The sequence below is a fragment of the Microtus oregoni genome, unplaced genomic scaffold, assembly GCF_018167655.1.
Source record: "Microtus oregoni isolate MIOR12 unplaced genomic scaffold, Mior012 000043F_ref0000047, whole genome shotgun sequence".
In the NCBI taxonomy this organism is placed as follows: domain Eukaryota; kingdom Metazoa; phylum Chordata; class Mammalia; order Rodentia; family Cricetidae; genus Microtus; species Microtus oregoni.
Genome location: NW_024543210.1, coordinates 2,346,935 through 2,365,018, shown reverse-complemented (window position 1 = coordinate 2,365,018; position 18,084 = coordinate 2,346,935). Strand labels below are relative to the sequence as shown.

Genomic DNA, 18,084 nt, shown 5'->3' with positions numbered 1-18,084 from the left:
GAGCAAGTGGCCTCCTAACCATTATGCCAGAGCAGGCACCAGAGCAATTTCAGATTACCCTGACCCTCCCCAGACCTGCTAGATTAGTGTGGGCTTGGCGAGGGTTTGCAGAAGGAAATCCTGCAGGCAAGTCCGTGCAGTTGCATATGCTGTAGGTGCCTTTGTGCTTGTACTGCTTCGGCCTGCTTGCAAGCCAAGGCTGTGGAACATGAGGTTTAGATGTTAGCTGTTCTGCATGCTCCCTCAGTAGTTGCCTTTGACCTCGTGTAGGTGCATGACACACATTACTGAAAGGCCTCAGAGATGTGAGGGAAGTATTTAGAGCCCTGACTGTCACAAGCATTGCAGTATGACAGATCTCAGGTTTTACCTAGGGAGTGGGGATCTGCACTTTAGCTGGGTAGCCCCATACTGTAAGCAGAGAATGGGAGCAGAGCTGCCTGAGCTACTGGGGCTGCAGCTGCAGATAGACCTCTTGTCACCCGAGGGCCTGAGGAGCACAGCCTTGCTGGCTGAAGGGAAGCCCTCCATGCTCTTCTGCTAGGCTGCTGCTTTCCTCCCCTGGGCTGCCCTGTCTTGAGAACTTCTTAAGCTACTTTGGAACACCAGAAAATTCTGAATTGTATTTCTTTTCTCTCCAAATGATACCCAATTTGCCTCAGACAGATGTGAACTTGAAGCATAATTTACTTTTGTTGTTGTTGTTGTTGATAAAAATCTCAAAATGGAGCCAGGCAGTGGTGGCGCACGCCTTTAATCCCAGCACTCAGGAAGCAGAGGCAGGTGGATCTCTGTGAGTTCGAGGCCAGCCTGGTCTACAAGAGCTAGTTCCAGGATAGGCTCTAAAACTACAGCGAAACCTTGTCTTGAAAAACCAAATAGGGGGGCTGGAGAGATGGCTCAGTGGTTAAGAGCATTGCCTGCTCTTCCAAAGGTCCTGAGTTCAATTCCCAGCAACCACATGGTGGCTCACAACCATCTGTAATGGGGTCTGGTGCCCTCTTCTGGCCTGCAGACATACACACAGACAGAACATTGTATACATAATAAATAAATAAATATTTAAAAAAAAAAAAAGAAAAACCAAATAGATAGATAGATAGATAGATAGATAGATAGATAGATAGATAGGAACAGTGTCTATTATGGAAGCCCATAGATAGCAAAAATACCCCCAATAAAAGAAAATCGCAGATCAGCATAGGGTATGACATGCTGCTGATGAGTCTAAGTCTTCTCCTTTCGCTACAGGTCTCAGTGTGGATCGGCCCTGTGCCCGAGCTGTGAGGGTTGACTGCCCCTACCCGCTGTCCCAGATCACTGCCCGGAACAATGTGGTATGGGCACTGACGGAGCAGAGGGCCCTCCTGTACCGGGAGGGCGTGAGTAGCTTCTGTCCTGAAGGGGAACAGTGGAAGTGTGATATTGTCAGGTATGGGACCCAGCACTGTCACATTTATCTCTGACTAGGCACCTAGGTGAGCCTTGTCTGGCAAAGCCAATACCTACAGGTTCCATGGTGATGTCAGCCTTGACAGGTTGGCCTTGGGAATACTCCATGCTCCTTGCTGGCATCACATTGCAACATGTGGTAGAGCTCAATTGGTAGAGTATTTGCCTAGCATGCCCAAGGCCCTGAGTTCTGTCCTCAGTACTACATAAATTGGGCTAAATGGCACATATCTATAGTCTCATCTCTTGGGAGATACAGGCAAGAAAACCAGAGTGCTTTGGATACACATCTCAGAGAGAGAGAGAGAGAGAGAGAGACAGAAGAAAAAAATAAGTGTATCCCTGAACATTAGAGTCACAGTTCTCATAATGTCCATTCAGAGCTACCTGCTGTCACATGCTTCTGTTGAGAGTCTGTGATGGTGTAGCTACAAATGCTCATTTGCATTTTATCCTAGTCAGTTGAAATTATTTGTTCTGGGCAGCAGGGGCACATACCTTTAATCCCAGGGCTTGGGAGGCAGAGGCAGGCAGATCTCTGAGTTCAAGGCCAGCCTGGTATACGGAGTGAGTTCCAGGACAACCAGGGCAACACAGAGAAACCCTGTCTAGAAAAACAATAAAACAAAAAACAAAACAAAACCAAAATTGTCCTTTATGTATACCATATCAGGATGGTGTTGGTTAGGTTCAGCTAGGCAATAAATCTTTACAGAACCCTTGCTGGGAACCACAGGACTCTGGGGCCTGAGTGTTCCAATATGGTGAAGATGCAACCCTTCCAGCTTAGTGGGAGCCATGCAGCAGCCAGTTGGGTACCAGTTGGTGTGAGAATACTGAGAAAGAAGGAGGGCACATAGCAGCGGGGAGCTGTTGCCTGCCAGTAGTGCTTGGGTAGGCAGCATGCCAAAGCTAGCCTCAACTGAGCCTCAAAGCTGCCAAGGATGTCCCCAGGTGGAAGAAGTAAAGGTTTGATGTAGGCGGAGATCACTTGTTCATTTCCTGGCCGCCCAGACTCCTGAAATAATCACACAGAAACTGTATTATTTGCAGTACTGTTTGGCTAGTAGCTTAAGCATAGTGCTTACATCTAGAATTAACCCATTTTTATTATTTTATATTTTATATATTAATATAAAATATTAAATATATTTAAAATTCATATTTAATATTTTATATTATTGTTTTTTTTTTTTAATTTTCGAGACAGGGTTTCTCCATAGCTTCTTGGTTCCTGTCCTGGAACTAGATCTTCTAGACCAGGCTGGCCTCGAACTCACAGAGATCCGCCTGCCTCTGCCTCCCGAGTGCTGGGATTAAAGGCGTGAGCCACCACTGCCCGGCTATTGTTATATTTTTTATATTAGGTTTGTGGCCTACCGGCAAGGTTCCAACTAGCAACTCATGTCTTTCCCCTCTGGTGGCTACATGGCATCTTGCAATTCTGCCTTCCTTCTCTTAGCATTTAGTTTAGTTGTGCCCCCCTCCCCGCGCCCAGCTCTATTCTGCCTTCTCACAGGCCAAGCCAGCTTCTTTATTCATTAACCAATAAAAGCAACACATATACAGAAGGACTTCCCACACCAGGTAGACTCATCAGAAAAGATAGGCCTGCCCAGAGATAGCTATACATCACAGCATGCAGGGGAAGAGGAACAGGGGACGTAGAGGTGCTCTTGACGTAGGTGCCTGCTCATTTGTGACTGGTAGTTTTTTTTTTTTCTATGAACTTTCCCCACCATCTGGGCTTTTAATGTGTCTTTCCAAAACAGCCACATGTATAGACAGCATGTATTACCCAGCAGTGTAACTTAGACTCTCAGTTTCTTCCTTGTCACTCAATAATTCACTCTTCTGAGCAGAATTCATTTCTTCTCAATGCCAAGCCTGAACAGAGACACTCAGTGAGGTAGCCTTCTGTACATTGTGCCTCCTGGGTGGAAGCTGATGCTGTTTTCTCTCACTCCCAGTGAAAGGCAAACTCTGGAGCCTGTCTGCATAACTCTCGGGGATCAGCATACTCTCTGGGCACTGGACATTCATGGAAAGCTGTGGTTCAGAACTGGCGTGATTCCCAAGAAGCCTCAAGGGGATGATGACCATTGGTGGCAGGTAGGTGATGGTACTTTCTGGCTTAGAGACCCACGGTTTCTGCCTTCTCTTTTTCCTTAAGAAACTGGATTAAATTAGTAGTACTGCTTCTAACATTGGGTAGATAGACTTTCCTTTGGCTGAGTATACTAAACACACACACACACAAACCTTTCCCTCATAGAAAATAGCTTGTAAAGTTTTCTTTGCTTTGATACAGCCTGGAATTTATTTATTTATTTAAATGTTATTTAGGCATTCATCATTATAGGCTAAATAAACCCAGTGACATCCATTTAAAGAAAGACCTGGGTAATAATGATGCTTAATTCTGAACAAATGGTGCTAAGAAAAGAGACTAAACAATAGGTTTGAAACCCAACCCACAATTAAAACTCATCTATCTCTACTTGCTTGAAAGGCCTTTAAGTAAATGATATTTCAACAAAGAACAAAGAACTGAGCATTTCCCACATGTTCCCACAGAGGAGAACACTGTGAGAAGTAAGGGGTGGAATAAAGCCAACTTCCCATGGTTCCAGCCCAACTATGGGTGGATTTTGCAAGGAACATCTACTTTTCCCTCTTGGTACCATGGTACCATTCAAGGTTAAGCTCCTTACCCCCCACATTGGACCTAAGATTGCTCTGACAGATGTACAGTGTGATGCCTTACGTCTATGTCTATAATTAGATATTCTAGGTGATATTTGAGGTTATTTATAATTTAACAATACCCACCATATACTTATAGCCATATATGAACACTCACATGTATACAGCAGATATATATATATATATATATATATATATATATATATATATGCTAAATTCCAGAGGGAATTTTTCATGTGTCCATGTATAATGTGCATACATATGTATATGCATATGTGGGGGCATAGGTGTATATGTGCATGTGTCTAGCAGCCAGAGTTGATGTTGAGGCTCCTACTTGATTGCTTTCCACTTTATCTACTGAGATAGGGTCTCTTGCTGAACCCGAAGCTTGCTCACAGATGTGGCTAGTCTAGCTAGCCAGCGTGAACCAAGAATCTGGTCTCTACTTTTCAAGCACTGAGATTACAAGCAGGTCTCTTTGCCTGCCAGTATTTTACATGAATGTTGGGGATCCAGACTCCAGTCCTGACACTGGTGTGCTCAGCACTTTACCACTAAACCTTTAATCTGTTGGTTTTGCATGTTGAGGTGATATGTTTAAGCCTGGGCCATGTTCTACCATTGTGCTGCATCCCCCTATCCCTAAGTAGCACAAAGAAAACTCTTATCATTTTTTCATAACACATGAACTTTAGCTGGACAGAACTGTCATGAGGCATAGAAGCAGAGTAAAGTAGTTCCTTGCTTCTTTGGCTCTTATGTTTGGCTGCTAGGTGTTTTCTTTCTCTTTCAGTTGAAGACCTGCTTACAATGTCTGTCTGTCTGGGGTGTCACAGGCTTGGTGAGTGACTTTGGTATGGTCACTGCCAGATCTCCCATGGGCACTGGCCCTGGGTTGCATAGCATATGCACTTGAGTCTCTAAGTAGAGCTCATTCTTCAGCACTCAAGGAGTCACAAAACCAGGCTGGACAGAACTCAGAATGCTAAATATGGCCACAGGCTCTGCAATGGGGCTATCTATTCCAGCTTCAGTGAGGACAGCATTCACAACTATCCTGTTCCTTCACAGACAGAAGGGCAGCATTTAGGTGTGATATACTAACTTCTAATGATTTATTTCGTGTTTATTTTGTTTTTTATAAATTTAAGAGCCCTGTAATACTTTCACTTAGTATTTCATTTCATTGTATGAACTGGGCATGTGTCCTAGGAATATTTGGTGTTTATGCCAATGTCTGTGATAAATAAATCCAACAGGCAAAAGTACTAGAGAGAAGATGGAAGATTGCTCAACATATTGAAGTGTCTGCTAAGCCTGATGACCTGAGTTCATTCCCTAGGGCCCACAAGGTGGGAGAGAAGTGACTCCTGAAAGTTGTCCTTCTGCATGTGTGCTGTAGCGTGCATACCCACACACATACATAATACATACATAAATAGAAATAAATGGGATGTAATCTTAAATTACTGCATAAAGTTATGCTGAGCCAGGCTTGCACCTGCTTCATAAAGAGCTCTGACACAGGGCTGGAGAGAAGGTTCAGAGGTTAAGAGCACTGGCTTCTCATGCAGAGGACCTATGCTCAGTTCCCAGCACCCACATGGTGGCTCACAACCCCTGTAACTCCAGCTTCAGAGGTTCCTGTGCCCTCTTCTGGCCTCTGTAAGTACCACACTGGTATACACACACACACACATATGCAGGCAAAACACTTGGACACATAAAATATAAATAATAATTTTTAAAAATTTTAAAAAGAACTCTGTCACAATTGGCTGCCAGTAAGGGAGAAGTTTCCTTCAGGGAGATAGTTGTCCCAAAGTGTCTCTAGAGCTGTCTGTACAGAGACTTTTCAGGAATGTTGTCAAGGGTTACACATCAGAGCCAGATGGCTTCCAGAATCTTGGGATTATCTTGCTTAAGCTGATGTAATTGGTAATATTCACAATTATAGCTTAAGTCATTGCATCACCCAACTGATAACCTTTTTTAATGCTCATATTATGATTCTAACTATTATACATTATTGTCTATTGGCAGCACCTGAATTTTAAAAGGAAATTATTCTTTATCACTTTGACTAGAGTAAAAGGTTTCTTAGGTGAGGCAGGTGCTATTTTAATCAAAAAAATAATACATAAACAGACCCATGTGATGAAACAGCAGCCCTTTCTTCCTTGCCCTTCAGCTCAGCCTGTGGATTTAATGACAGCTGCTTAGTAACGCCAGTCCTTGTGCAGAGAGGTGTGTGCAGGAACTTGGTCACTTGGTGGCCTTGCTACTGGGTACTTGGATTTGGGTGTTGAAAAGTTGCCTCTGCAGGTAGGTGGTCTTCAGGGCCTGCACTGACAGAGGGCTCAGCTGGTATCCTTCCTGCAGGTGAGCATCACGGACTATGTGGTGTTTGACCAGTGCAGCTTGTTCCAGACCATCATGCATGCCACACACTCAGTAGCGTCAGCAGCTCAAGCCCCTGTGGAAAAGGTAGCAGATAAGTTGCGCATGGCATTTTGGTCTCAGCAGCTTCAGTGCCAGCCCAGCCTACTAGGGGTTAACAACAGTGGTGTCTGGATCTCCTCAGGCAAGAATGAATTCCATGTTGCTAAAGGAAGTCTCATAGGTGAGTCCATTACTCTTGTTTTCACATTATTTCTACTTTATTTATTTATTTATTTTTCATCAAGACGGGGTTTCTCTGTGTTGCTCTGACTTTCCTGGACCTCACTCTGTAGATTAAAGGTTTGCACCACCACTCCCAGCTCTCAGTGGAGGGTTAGAGAGCTAGCTCTGTGGTTAAGAGCAGTGCCTCTGTTCCCTGCACTGCATGGCAGCTAACAAATGTCTGTAACTCTGATTCAAGGGGATCCAAGTGACCTCTGGTGTGGAGACCAGACACACAAGTGGTACACAGACATACGTGCAGGCAAATAGAGCTCATTTTTGTGATCGTTGTGTTTGAGTCAGAGTCTCATATAGCCCAAGCTGCCAGATTGGTCTTGAACTCCTAATCCTCTGTCTGTACCTCCCAAGTGCCAGGATTTCAGGCACATACCATCACACCTGGCTGCAGCTCAATTTTAGAATTTCAAAATCCATGCAGGGTAGGCAGTGAGACAGCTCTGCAGGTAAAGACATGCCACACACACCTGTAGACCTGTGTGCAGGCCTGGTCTACTTAGTGAGTTCTAGGACAGCCAGGGCTATGTAGAGGAAATTCTGTCTCAAAAAACCAAAACCAAAAACAACAACAACAAAAAAAACCACACACACACAAAAACAAAAAAGAAGAAAAAGAAAACAAAGAACAACAACCAAAAAAGCCAGATACAATGAACGCTCATGTCAGCAGTCCTGTGAGGAAATAGGGGCAGGCAGGGACAGAAGTGACCAGGAGTTTACATACATAGCCCAATGGTAGAAATAAGAGAGGCCCTGTCCCCAAAACAAGGAGAAAATTAAAAACCAACTTCTGGAAAGTTGTTCTCTGATCGCCACACACACACCTGCCACACTTGTAGATACCTGCGTGGAATCTTTTCAAAAGGGAGCATGTGGTTGAGTAGCAATGGCTTAACAGTTAAGAATATGGGGGCAGGAGTTCAGATCCCAGCACCCACACAACAAGCCAAACGTCCCACACATGCCTGTAGTCCAGCAGCAAGGTGCAGAGAGGCAGGAGAATCTTTGGGACTTGCTGACTTCTAAGCTGACAGAGAGAACTTGATCCCGAGGATCAGGAGAGACCTTGTGTCAAATATGTGGATGATAGATGAGAACACCCAGTGCCCTCTTCAGGGCTTCATGAACATGCTTAGGCAATACCGCCACGATAACACATGCGTGTATACTTACACAGACACATATATAATAAGTAACTATTTTTTAAAAGTCCACAAACCTATTGAGAGGAAATAGTCCATTTGCAGTGGGGAAATTATGGCCACTGTTGAACACACAAGATGTTGGCCATGTCTGTGGATGAGCTGGGTGTTCATTTCTGAATGATTCCCTCTTGATGGATTTCCTCCTGCTCTGTCCGCTGTGTAGCCCCCTCGGGCTTCGTCTTGATGATGCTTAGAGGAATGAGCAGCTCATGCCGCTTTGTTTAAGGACACTAGAAATCACTGTGAGAGCTCTGAAGGCCAGCTGGAGTGTAGAACCAAAACTGAAGTGTTAGAGGGTTTTTTTCTTACCTTAACCCACTTTTATATTTATTCTCTCTAGGAACTTACTGGAATAACGTTGTTCCCCGGGGAACAGCTTCGGCCACAAAATGGGCCTTTGTGTTGGCTTCTCCTGCTCCTACCCAGGATGGTGAGTCAGTCTTAGCCTGGCTGAGAAACCTGGCACACAAGTTAGTCAGCAGCTGAGAACTTCAGACCAGCATCTGACTCTGACCCTGTGGCTGTGGAGATGTGGCCTCAGACCTTGAGACAGGGGATGGATATGGCTGTGTTCTGAGCCAGCAGTCCTGTGAGCTAAGCTGAAGGCTTTTAGCTGGATTGGTGTGTTCAGGAGAGCCACTGAGGGGGAGCAAGAGTGGCAAAACTGAATCTGAGATGGTATCCTTTGGAAGGAGGTCACCGTGCAGTGTGGTCCTAGGAGCCAGCAGCAGATGACTGTCAGTGTCAGTTTGCATGGCCATAATTTCCTGAGGTTCTTTCCCATTTCTTCTGGAGAATTCTGTCACTTCCAAGTAGCTTCATTCTCTAGTGCTTCTTGCTGCTGGCTCCTCTTTGCCCTGTGAAGGTCTCATACCTCAGGCTTATCTTATCCCTGCAGAGTTGGGGCTTCTACTGCAGAGCCACCCAATTAGCTAGAGTTCCTAGGCAGCCAGGTGGCCTGTTTGAGAAGGAGCCAAAGCCTGTTTCAAGGATTATATGGAGGGCTAAATGAGAAAGTTCCATGATACCTACGATGAAGAGGAAACAGTTTGGTCATTGAAGCCATCAGTTGCCCCAGCCCTGAATAACTTGATTCATATAGTAAACACCTGCCCCCTGGACTCTACTGACCACAATCCTACCTGGAGTTTCATAAGGCAGGAAATTGTTTCCTGAGCCTGACACAGCTGCTTTGACCCTAGCTGAGGGAGGTGGCCTGCAGCCTTCACTAATGTTCTGCTCTAGCAGACACAAGCATGCACAGGTACTACTTCCCTGGGGAACTCTTGACTCGCTGGCTGACTCTTTCACTACTTTATCAAGATCTTTGTTTGTTTGTTGTTTTTTAAGACAGGGTCTCTCTCTGTAGCCTTGGCTGTCCTGGAACTTGCTTTGTAGACCAGGTAGACCTCAAACTCAGAACTCAGAGATCCACCTGCCTCTGCCTCCTCATTACTGGGGCTAAAGGTGTGTGCTACCAACCAGCCAAAGTTTTTAAATTAAAAAAAAAAAGAGGGTTGGAGAGATGACTCCATGGTTAAGAGCACTGGATTCTTTTTCAGAGGTCCTAGGTTTGATTCCCAGTGCCCCCATGGCAGCTCACCACTGCCTCAAATTCAAGTTCCAAGAGATACATATGATACCTTCTGTCTTCCATGGCATGGGTCCTGGGAAAGCACACGATGCAGATATACATGCAGAGAAAACATTCATGCACATAAAATAAAAAGAAATATATCTTAAAAATAAATAAATAAGAATTCCATAATATCTGGTCACAAGTTACAGATAATATTTAACATTATGCAGTGTAGCCAGGATTTGAGTCCCTAAGGATGCTGGGCATTTCAAGAAGATACTACTAAACCTGCAAGTTCTAGAACAACAGAGGACTACATGTATAACTCTTGAGGCCAGGGCAGGAGGAGAAGGATTTCTGCCTTCAGCATCCCACTGCCAAGCCCATTAGCAGAGGAACTAGGGAAGCACCTTCCCAGGGACTGCTGGCCCCTCTCCTTCCTGGGTTTTGGCAAGGTTGACAGTCCTAATATTCTGTATTAAAAATACACTCTGAGGCCTTGATTCATGTTCCTGGGCCATAAGAAATGGAGGTCAAAGCCACTACCCCAGCCAGCTAGCCTTTATAATGTTCCATAGGCCCTGCTTTCTTCCCAGTTCTTTAAAATGTCTCAGGCTTGATCTTTGAAATGCCTATGGTGGTATTTTTCTATTGCAGAGATGTGGCATACCTACGGTAGCCTGTAAGGTAATGGTGAGTGTTCAAGCAGAGGCTGTGGCCAGTTTTCAGGGCTCTGCCTGAAGAGAAGGGCTAGGGCTGTGCAGTGCACTGTGGGCAGGTGGCTCAGTGAAGCAGTGTTTGATGACAAGTGTGACCCTTTTCTGTAGGAAGCTCCTTGTGGCTGTGCCAGAGCAGCAAGGACCTGTGTAGCATCAGTGCCCAGAGTGTGCAGTGCCGCCCCTCCACAGTGCAGTTGCCTCCCGACGCCGAGATGAGGACCTACGCTGCATGCCAGGATGCTCTGTGGGCCTTGGACAACCTTGGGCAGGTGTTCATCAGGACGCTTTCTAAGAGCTGCCCCACAGGCATGCACTGGACGAAACTGGACCTTACCCAGCTAGGTACGGCTAGTGTGTGAGTGCTTCCCTCGGGTGGAAAGTGGGTTTATGTGACGTATGTCAGTTGCTGGGTTTATAGCTCAAATGGCCACTTGCCAGGTTAAATGAGCTTCTTAAATTTGGGAAGGGGGGAACTTTACCTCTCTTACTCCTTGTGGTTTGTACTGCTCAGAACCACAAGAGCTGTAAGGTGTCCAGAAGGTGCCACTAAGATCTGCTGAAAATTATGACAGTCTTTTCTCTCTGATCTTTAAGTTTGAAATGGTGTCTGTGACCTGTGATTGAAAGAGCCCACTGTGGGCTGCTGCACACAAAGGTGCGTAGTGCGGCTTCTCTTTCAGTGGTTAAGGGGGTACTGTGCTGTTAGTAGTCACTTTTCTGTGACCTGTCCCAAGAGTTACAGTAGGCATAGCCTATGGTGACATGTGGAGACACTTCAGTCTAAGAGATGATAAAGTGAGCATACAATAGTATAGTCTCAGTTGACTCAGCAACTCAAATGTGGTTCATCTGATACTGGAGATAGAAACTATACCAGGCAGCTCTCAAGGTCAGAGTGAGCTTGAACTTCAATAGTACTGTCTAGGAACTGGACATTGTTGTACACTGACAACCAGTATTTTGTGGACTTGAATAAGTGTTTAATGTAAAATAACTCAGCTATATGAGAGAGGGTGGGGGAAGAGTAGGAAGGGCTGCTTCCTACATTAACCTATACATATCACCACCCTTGTAGTGGGCCTGGGCCAGGCCAGTGACTCTTAGCAATGGGGTTTCTGCAAACTGTTAGAAGAGATAAGGCCCTGAACATAACCCAGTCTGCTGTGAAAACTGCATGGCACCACTAGGAACTTCACAGGAATTGAGATCATTTATGCCTTGGGCTTCATACCTGTGTTCCAGGTCATCTATCTTTCCAAGGGCATTTGTCAGCCTGATAAGACTGCAGCTAGTTGTGGCCTGGATATGGGTGCCAGTTGAGCCTGTCTCCAGTAGTCTCTGCCAGACCGTGGAGAGAGGCTGTTATTATCTCTGAGAAAAACCAGGGTTTAGTGTGTATTCTCCTCACTACCAAACCTTGAGGTCTAGGGAAGTCTATGCTCATTCAGCTGGAAATGGAGTCATTTCCCCCAAATCAGTCCCTCCATACGGTCACCCCACCAGTTGTCACCCCATCCCAAAGGACCCCAGCGAATCTCCTGTCTAAATGTGAGGTGTCTCATCTTATTGTGGAAGACTCCTGGGCCTTTGGTTATAGCATTGGCCTGCAGGCTAGTGGAGTATGCACTTGAATCCCTTGATTTGCACCACCATATTGTATACTGAAGCCCTGCCTCTCTTAAGTCTCTCTATCTTGCTCTGTGGTCTCATTTGTTGTGTTATATGACTGATATATATATAATCAGTATATAAAAGAAATAGACTCTCGACACTATTTTCTCTGCATCCTGAAACGATGGCTTAAGTCTAGCTGGTAGGATTGGTGTTGGCCAGGGGATCAGACAGAACTTAATAGGAAAGGGGTTGGCCCTTATGCTAGAAGCCTTCCCTTGTGCCATTTAGGGCACTGAACTGTACCTGAGGGCACTAGGCTGTCCTGTACTGCATTCTCTCAAGGTATGGCTTGTGTATCCAGTAGGGAAAGCAGGTGTCTCAAGAGATAATTTTAGCCAGACATAGTGGCCCATACTATTAATCCCAGAACACATAGAGAATTCTAGGCAAGCCAAGGCTATACACAATGAGACCATGTCTCCAAACAGAGTCAGTTTATTATTTTTATTTTATGTGTATGGATGTTTTGCCTGTGTATTGTATACCACATTTGCACCTGGTACCCACGGAGGCCAGAAGAGGGCTTTGGATCCCCTAGAACCAGAGTTATAGATGATTATGGGTACTGGGAATTAAGCGTCTGGGAGAGCAGCCAGTGCTTTTAATCACTGAGTCATCTCTCCAGCCACAAGAAATATTTTTAAGTAGTTAATTAAGACCAGCAAGATGGCTCTGAAGGTAAAGGCTCTTGACAGCACACCTGATGACCTGCGTTTGATCCCTGGAACTCACATGGTGGAAGGAGAGAACCAACTCCTACTGGTTGTCCTTTGACTTTTGCACATGAACCACGGCACATGTGTACCCCCATCCAAAAGTGATGTCAGCCTAAAACCATCGCATCTGTCTCCTTTTCACCTTTCAAACTATGTGACTGCCAAAACAGTGGCTGCGCCTGTAATTGAGAGAGCTGAGGCATTAGCATCACCATTTCAAGGCCAGCCTAGACTAACAAAACAGAGCCACAGCAGCGGGGGTGTGTGTGTGTGTGTGTGTGTGTGTGTGTGTGTGTGTGTTAGTTAAGAGACTTATTAAATGGCTGTCAATTGAACCCAGTTAAAAAGGTGGAATATAAAATTTTACAGTGATTTATTACAATCCTGGTTTTTGGAAGAAAATGTGCATCACTTAGCAAATATTTAAGATGCTCATAACATTTCAGTTCTCATTATTCATAAATATGCATGTCAAATACTAGACCATTTAACAAACTAACACAATTTGTAGTTTAATTCATTTGGTCACAGTGTAATGAAAACATATTCAGTGTGAGTTTTGTGCCTTTAGGTCACAAATAAGATTATGCCATGCAATAATTTATATGGAAAGTGTTTTATAATTTAGGAAACAACAAGCAAATGCTACTATTATTAGTAGTAGTAGTATTATAGCACATACTTAAAAAGATTCTATAGTAGGGGACGGTGGAGCATTCATGCAATCCCAACTGAGGCAGGGCATGTGCAAGCTTGAGGATAGGCTGTGCTGTATAGTCATGCACACACACATACACACTTTCTTTAAAAAGCAGTTTTAAGAAGAAAGTGTTGCTTTTGGGTTTTGTTTTGTTTTGTTTTGTTTTTGAGAAAGGGTTTCTCTGTGTAGCTTTGGAGCCTGTTCTGGAACTCATTCTGTAGACCTGGCTGACTTTGAACTCACAGAGATTCTCTTGCCTCTGCCTCCTGAGTGCTGGGATTAAAGGCGTGTGTCACTACTGCCGGGCGAAAGTGTCTTTTTGTGAATAAAGTAACTAAAGCATTATCTCCTTGATTAAGCAAATCAAATGGAAGTTGTCAGGGTGGGCTCCCTCTCAGCCACAAGCCCCAGGCATCAGCAACTTTGGGGAGCTGACCAGCTTCCTGTTCCCATGGAGCACACTGGAGATCTCGGACGCCCTGGGTGCTTTGCTCTGCTGCTGCTCATCTTATCCCTTCAGGAGGAAAGAGCCGAGGAGGAAGTGCACTGACTTGATAGTGGAGCTGAGAAGTAGCAGGTCCCTCTTGTTTACTAGAACCTGTCACAGCTGCTAACTCTGCAGGAATGTGAGGAATCAAAGAGGGTTTGCAGGGAGGAGCTTCTGCCACCCTACCCTGTGGAACAGACTTAACAACATCTAAAGTAAAACCTTCTTTCAAAAACATAAGCCCTCAACTAAGTCGTGGTTGTCTTTAACCTGGTTCTTGGATTCTGAGTGTATTCTGAAGGGTGTGTGCTGTAGGCTTCATTTCCTCCAAATGCATATCTTATATGAACTCCTGTCTCACGGTAGTGTTAGCAGTAGTTATCAACTCGGAGAGGCCAGCCCAGTGTGCTTTTGTCCCCCATAGCTGGCCAGCTATACCTGAAGTTCTGCACTGGCAGATTATAGATTCAGCATAAAATTGTCATCGGTCTCAGCCTTTTGTACTGTATATTATTGTGGAAGTGCCTTATCATGGACTTCCCACATCTGACAACAGAACTCTAAGAAGTTCATCTTAACTCCTTGGTAAGACATCAAGGAAAGAAAAATACACTTTATCTTAGAATAAGAGAAATCATCAGGTTTAAGAAGTGTGCAAAAGCCGGGCGGTGGTGGCGCATGCCTTTAATCCCAGCAGAGGCAGGTGGATCTCTGTGAGTTCGAGGCCAGCCTGGTCTACAAGAGCTAGTTCCAGGACAGGAACCAAAAGCTATGGAGAAACCCTGTCTCGAAAATAAAATAAAAAAAAAAAAAGTATGCAAAAGGGTACTATCATCCTTTGGTATTCTGGGGTAATTGGTCCTTTCTAGATACTGTAGTGCAAGGATACACAAATCCCTTATATAAAATATTGCTGAATTTCCTATCACCTGTGTGCCTTACACCTTAAAGTCACCTCTGGATTACTCACAAAACCTAATACAGCACAAGTGCCGTGGGAAGAATTTTCACACTGCCTTCCTTGTTTAAGGAACAATAACAAGAAAACATCTGTGCATACAGGTCAGATCAGGTCAGTACAGCTTTTTCAGGTATATGTTTGTATATAGTGTGCACGTGTGGACATGTGTAATGGGCACACATATGCAGGGGCACATGAATATGTGGGGAGCAAAGGTGAACACTGGGTATCTTCCTTGATTACTCTCCACCTTAGATATAGAAGCAGGCTCTTTCATTTGAACCCAGAGCACACCGGTTTGATTGCTCTAGCCAGCTTGCTCCGGAGATCCACTGACTCCATTTCTAATGTGCTGGGCCACCACACTGGTCTAGCATTGATGTGCTGGGGATCCACACTCCAGGCCTCAACCTGTACAGCAAGCTTTTTACCCTCTGAGCCATTTTCCCAGCCCTTTTTTGATTTAATGTTTACAATAGTTAGTTGAAACTGTAGATGAGGAACCCAAGATACAGGGACATTTCTGACAATTGTTGTGTAGGAAGGAAGAAGTGGTTAAAGCTTATGTCATGAAGGTAGCTAACTTTCCACATGGCAGACCTGCTGTGTTCTGATATAGTCACAGGGTTGTCCACAGCATTGCCAGTTGAACTAATGGTGCCATCTTTTTGCCATGCACACAGGTCAAAATGACTCAACAAAATTAAAAACTTCTCATCAGACAATAATTAAGAAAATGACGGAGTAAGCCACTCATAGCAAACATGCTTGGCAGACTTGCATCAAGACCATGCGGAGAACTCCTCTAGCCTTTTTCTGATCACAGGACTGCTTTTAAAGTGCAGTGAAGACTTGGACAAGCATTTTTCAATGGACACGTTATGCTCTGGAGCTCTAGCTGCCCTGAAATTTGCTTTTCAGACAAAGCTAACCTCAAACTTGTGGCAGTCTTTCTGTCTCTACTTCTTGAGCAACACTTCTCAATCTGGGGTCACGATGGGTTTGGGGGTCATATGACCCTTTCACAGGGTCACATAGCAGATATTTACATTAAGATCCATAACAGCAGCAAAATTACAGTTATGAAATAGCAACAAAAATAATTTTATCATTTGGGTCACCATGTTGGACTCTAGCGTCCAAACACCGAGGAGGAGTCACCCCCAGAGACCATCTCATATACCACAGCCGATGCAAAGCATGAGGATTTTATTAATTCTGTCATGACAGGGTCCCTTAGCATTCGGGAAGCCGAGAGACCTCGGATAGCTGGTACAGTCTACTTTTAAAGGGGCCACAGAAGCAAGGGGGGTTGTTCTTTGACTATTCTGATTGGCTTATTCGAAAGGGCTATTACCAATAATTGACTGGAGAGCTGTTGCCAGATCAGATGAGGTAAGAGGTCATTTTGACCCCGTTTCCCAGGGAACCAAACCAAAACATACGTATATGGGTAATTGTTCAGGAACTGAGTACATGCATGTGTAGCTGTTAGGTCCTTGGTTCCCAGAGGAGGAGGGGAAGCACTATGGCACGGAGGCTGAGATGATTCAGAATTGTCAGAAATGGCTTCAGAATTGTCTTAAAGTCTTACAACCACAATATGAGGAACTGTATTAAAGGGTTGCCCCATTAGGAAAGTTGAGAACCACTGGTCTAAAGTGATGGGATTATAGGTATACATCACCACACATGTGTTCATGCAATCAGAGGTTTCTCTGTCCTGCCCTGTCCCACAACCACTTCTAAATAATCATTCAGATTATTAATCATAGAATGTTTGACCTATAGTTCAGACTTATTACTAACCAGCCCTTACATTAAAATTAATCCATTTCTATTAAGCTATGTATTGCCATGTTGCCATGGCTTTTCCCAGTCTGCTGGCATCTTGTTTCTTGGGTGGCTGTCTCACGTCTCCTGCGACTCTGCACTTCTTTCTCCCTGTATTCAGTTTGACTTTCCAGCCTAGCTATAATCTGCCTTGCTATAGGCCAAAGAGGGTGTCCTCCATTATCCTCCATTGTGCAAAAGGCCTGCTAGGATCCCAACAGGACTAATGATATTGTCAGTGCCAGCTCCCATCAGCAGATCCAAAAGCTGATCAAACATGGGCTGATCATCCACAGCCCCATGACATCATCCTATGGCTTGGTGTTACAAAAACACCTTGGTTTGTTGGTCAGGTGGAGAGTGCAGTCAGTGCTCTGATGTCCACTGTCTGCTGGGTGGAGAGGATGTGGAGTGTGCAGTGGCTACTCAGGAGATACTGCTGTGAATCTGAGAGCTGATTGAGAGCTGTGTCCCAGCCCATCCTTTCAGGGGAAGGAGAACATACTCAAGACAAATTTTCAGAGATAGACCAACAAGCTGAAGCTAGACAGCCTGCCAGAAGTTTTTGGCCATCCTCACACGATGCAGCCTGCACGAGGAGCACCTTGAGGCCAGGGAGGAGATCCAAGATTGGAGGTACATACTTCTAATCAGGAGTCAAGGCCATCTCTTGGCTACACAGTGAATTGGAGGCCAGCTCAGGTTATGTGAGACCCTGTCTCAAAACAAATGGAAAGGGCTCTGTCTAAGAAAGAAAAGGAGGAAAAAAAAGATGCCTTTCTCCTTTCTGTATGTGGCTATAGAAGTAATACAGGTAAGTCAGTAGACTAAAACAAGCTTTTATTAACTTTAAGACTCGTGTGGGGAAGCTGAGAATTAGCTCAGTTGGTCAAGTGCTTGCCTAGCGTGAGTTCTACATTCACTTCCCAGCACCACATAAACTGAGTGTGCTGGTGAGTGCTTGTGATCCCAGCACTGGAGGTGGAGGCAGGAGCCTTAAAAATTCAAGGTCATCTTTAGCAGTTAGGCTAGTTGCAACCAGCCTGAGATACACAAGGAGACAGGGTTTCTCTGTGTAGTCCTGGCTGTCCTGGAACTCTGTAGACCAGGCTGGCCTTGAGCTCACAGAGATCTGCCTGCCTCTGCCCCCCCCCCCAAGTACTGGGATTAAAAGTGTGTGACATCACTGCCCAGCTTTTCATGAGACACTGTCTTAAAAAACAAACAAAGAAGAAAACTAAATGTTAACAAGTGCTGTGAGCCACAGCATTGTAGAGTAAAAGCACAGCTGACAGATCTACAGACAGAGCCTCCAGAGTGTGATCTGGTGGAGAACCCAATCTGCACAGCGTCGGGAACACTTGTTT

The 18,084-nt window shown here is 44.8% G+C and overlaps 1 protein-coding gene across 3 annotated transcripts in view; it reads left to right on the top strand.

The window, feature by feature from the left end:
• Window positions 1–18,084, top strand: part of Tecpr2 (tectonin beta-propeller repeat containing 2) — a 104,822-nt gene that overhangs the window by 64,649 nt on the left and 22,089 nt on the right. For all 3 annotated transcript variants that reach the window (XM_041633164.1, XM_041633162.1, XM_041633163.1), the window contains 5 exons: window positions 1,252–1,432; window positions 3,423–3,564; window positions 6,544–6,784; window positions 8,389–8,478; window positions 10,455–10,688. In XM_041633164.1, coding sequence (XP_041489098.1) covers window positions 1,252–1,432; window positions 3,423–3,564; window positions 6,544–6,784; window positions 8,389–8,478; window positions 10,455–10,688 — 888 coding nt within the window. The remainder of the gene's footprint in view (window positions 1–1,251; window positions 1,433–3,422; window positions 3,565–6,543; window positions 6,785–8,388; window positions 8,479–10,454; window positions 10,689–18,084) is intronic.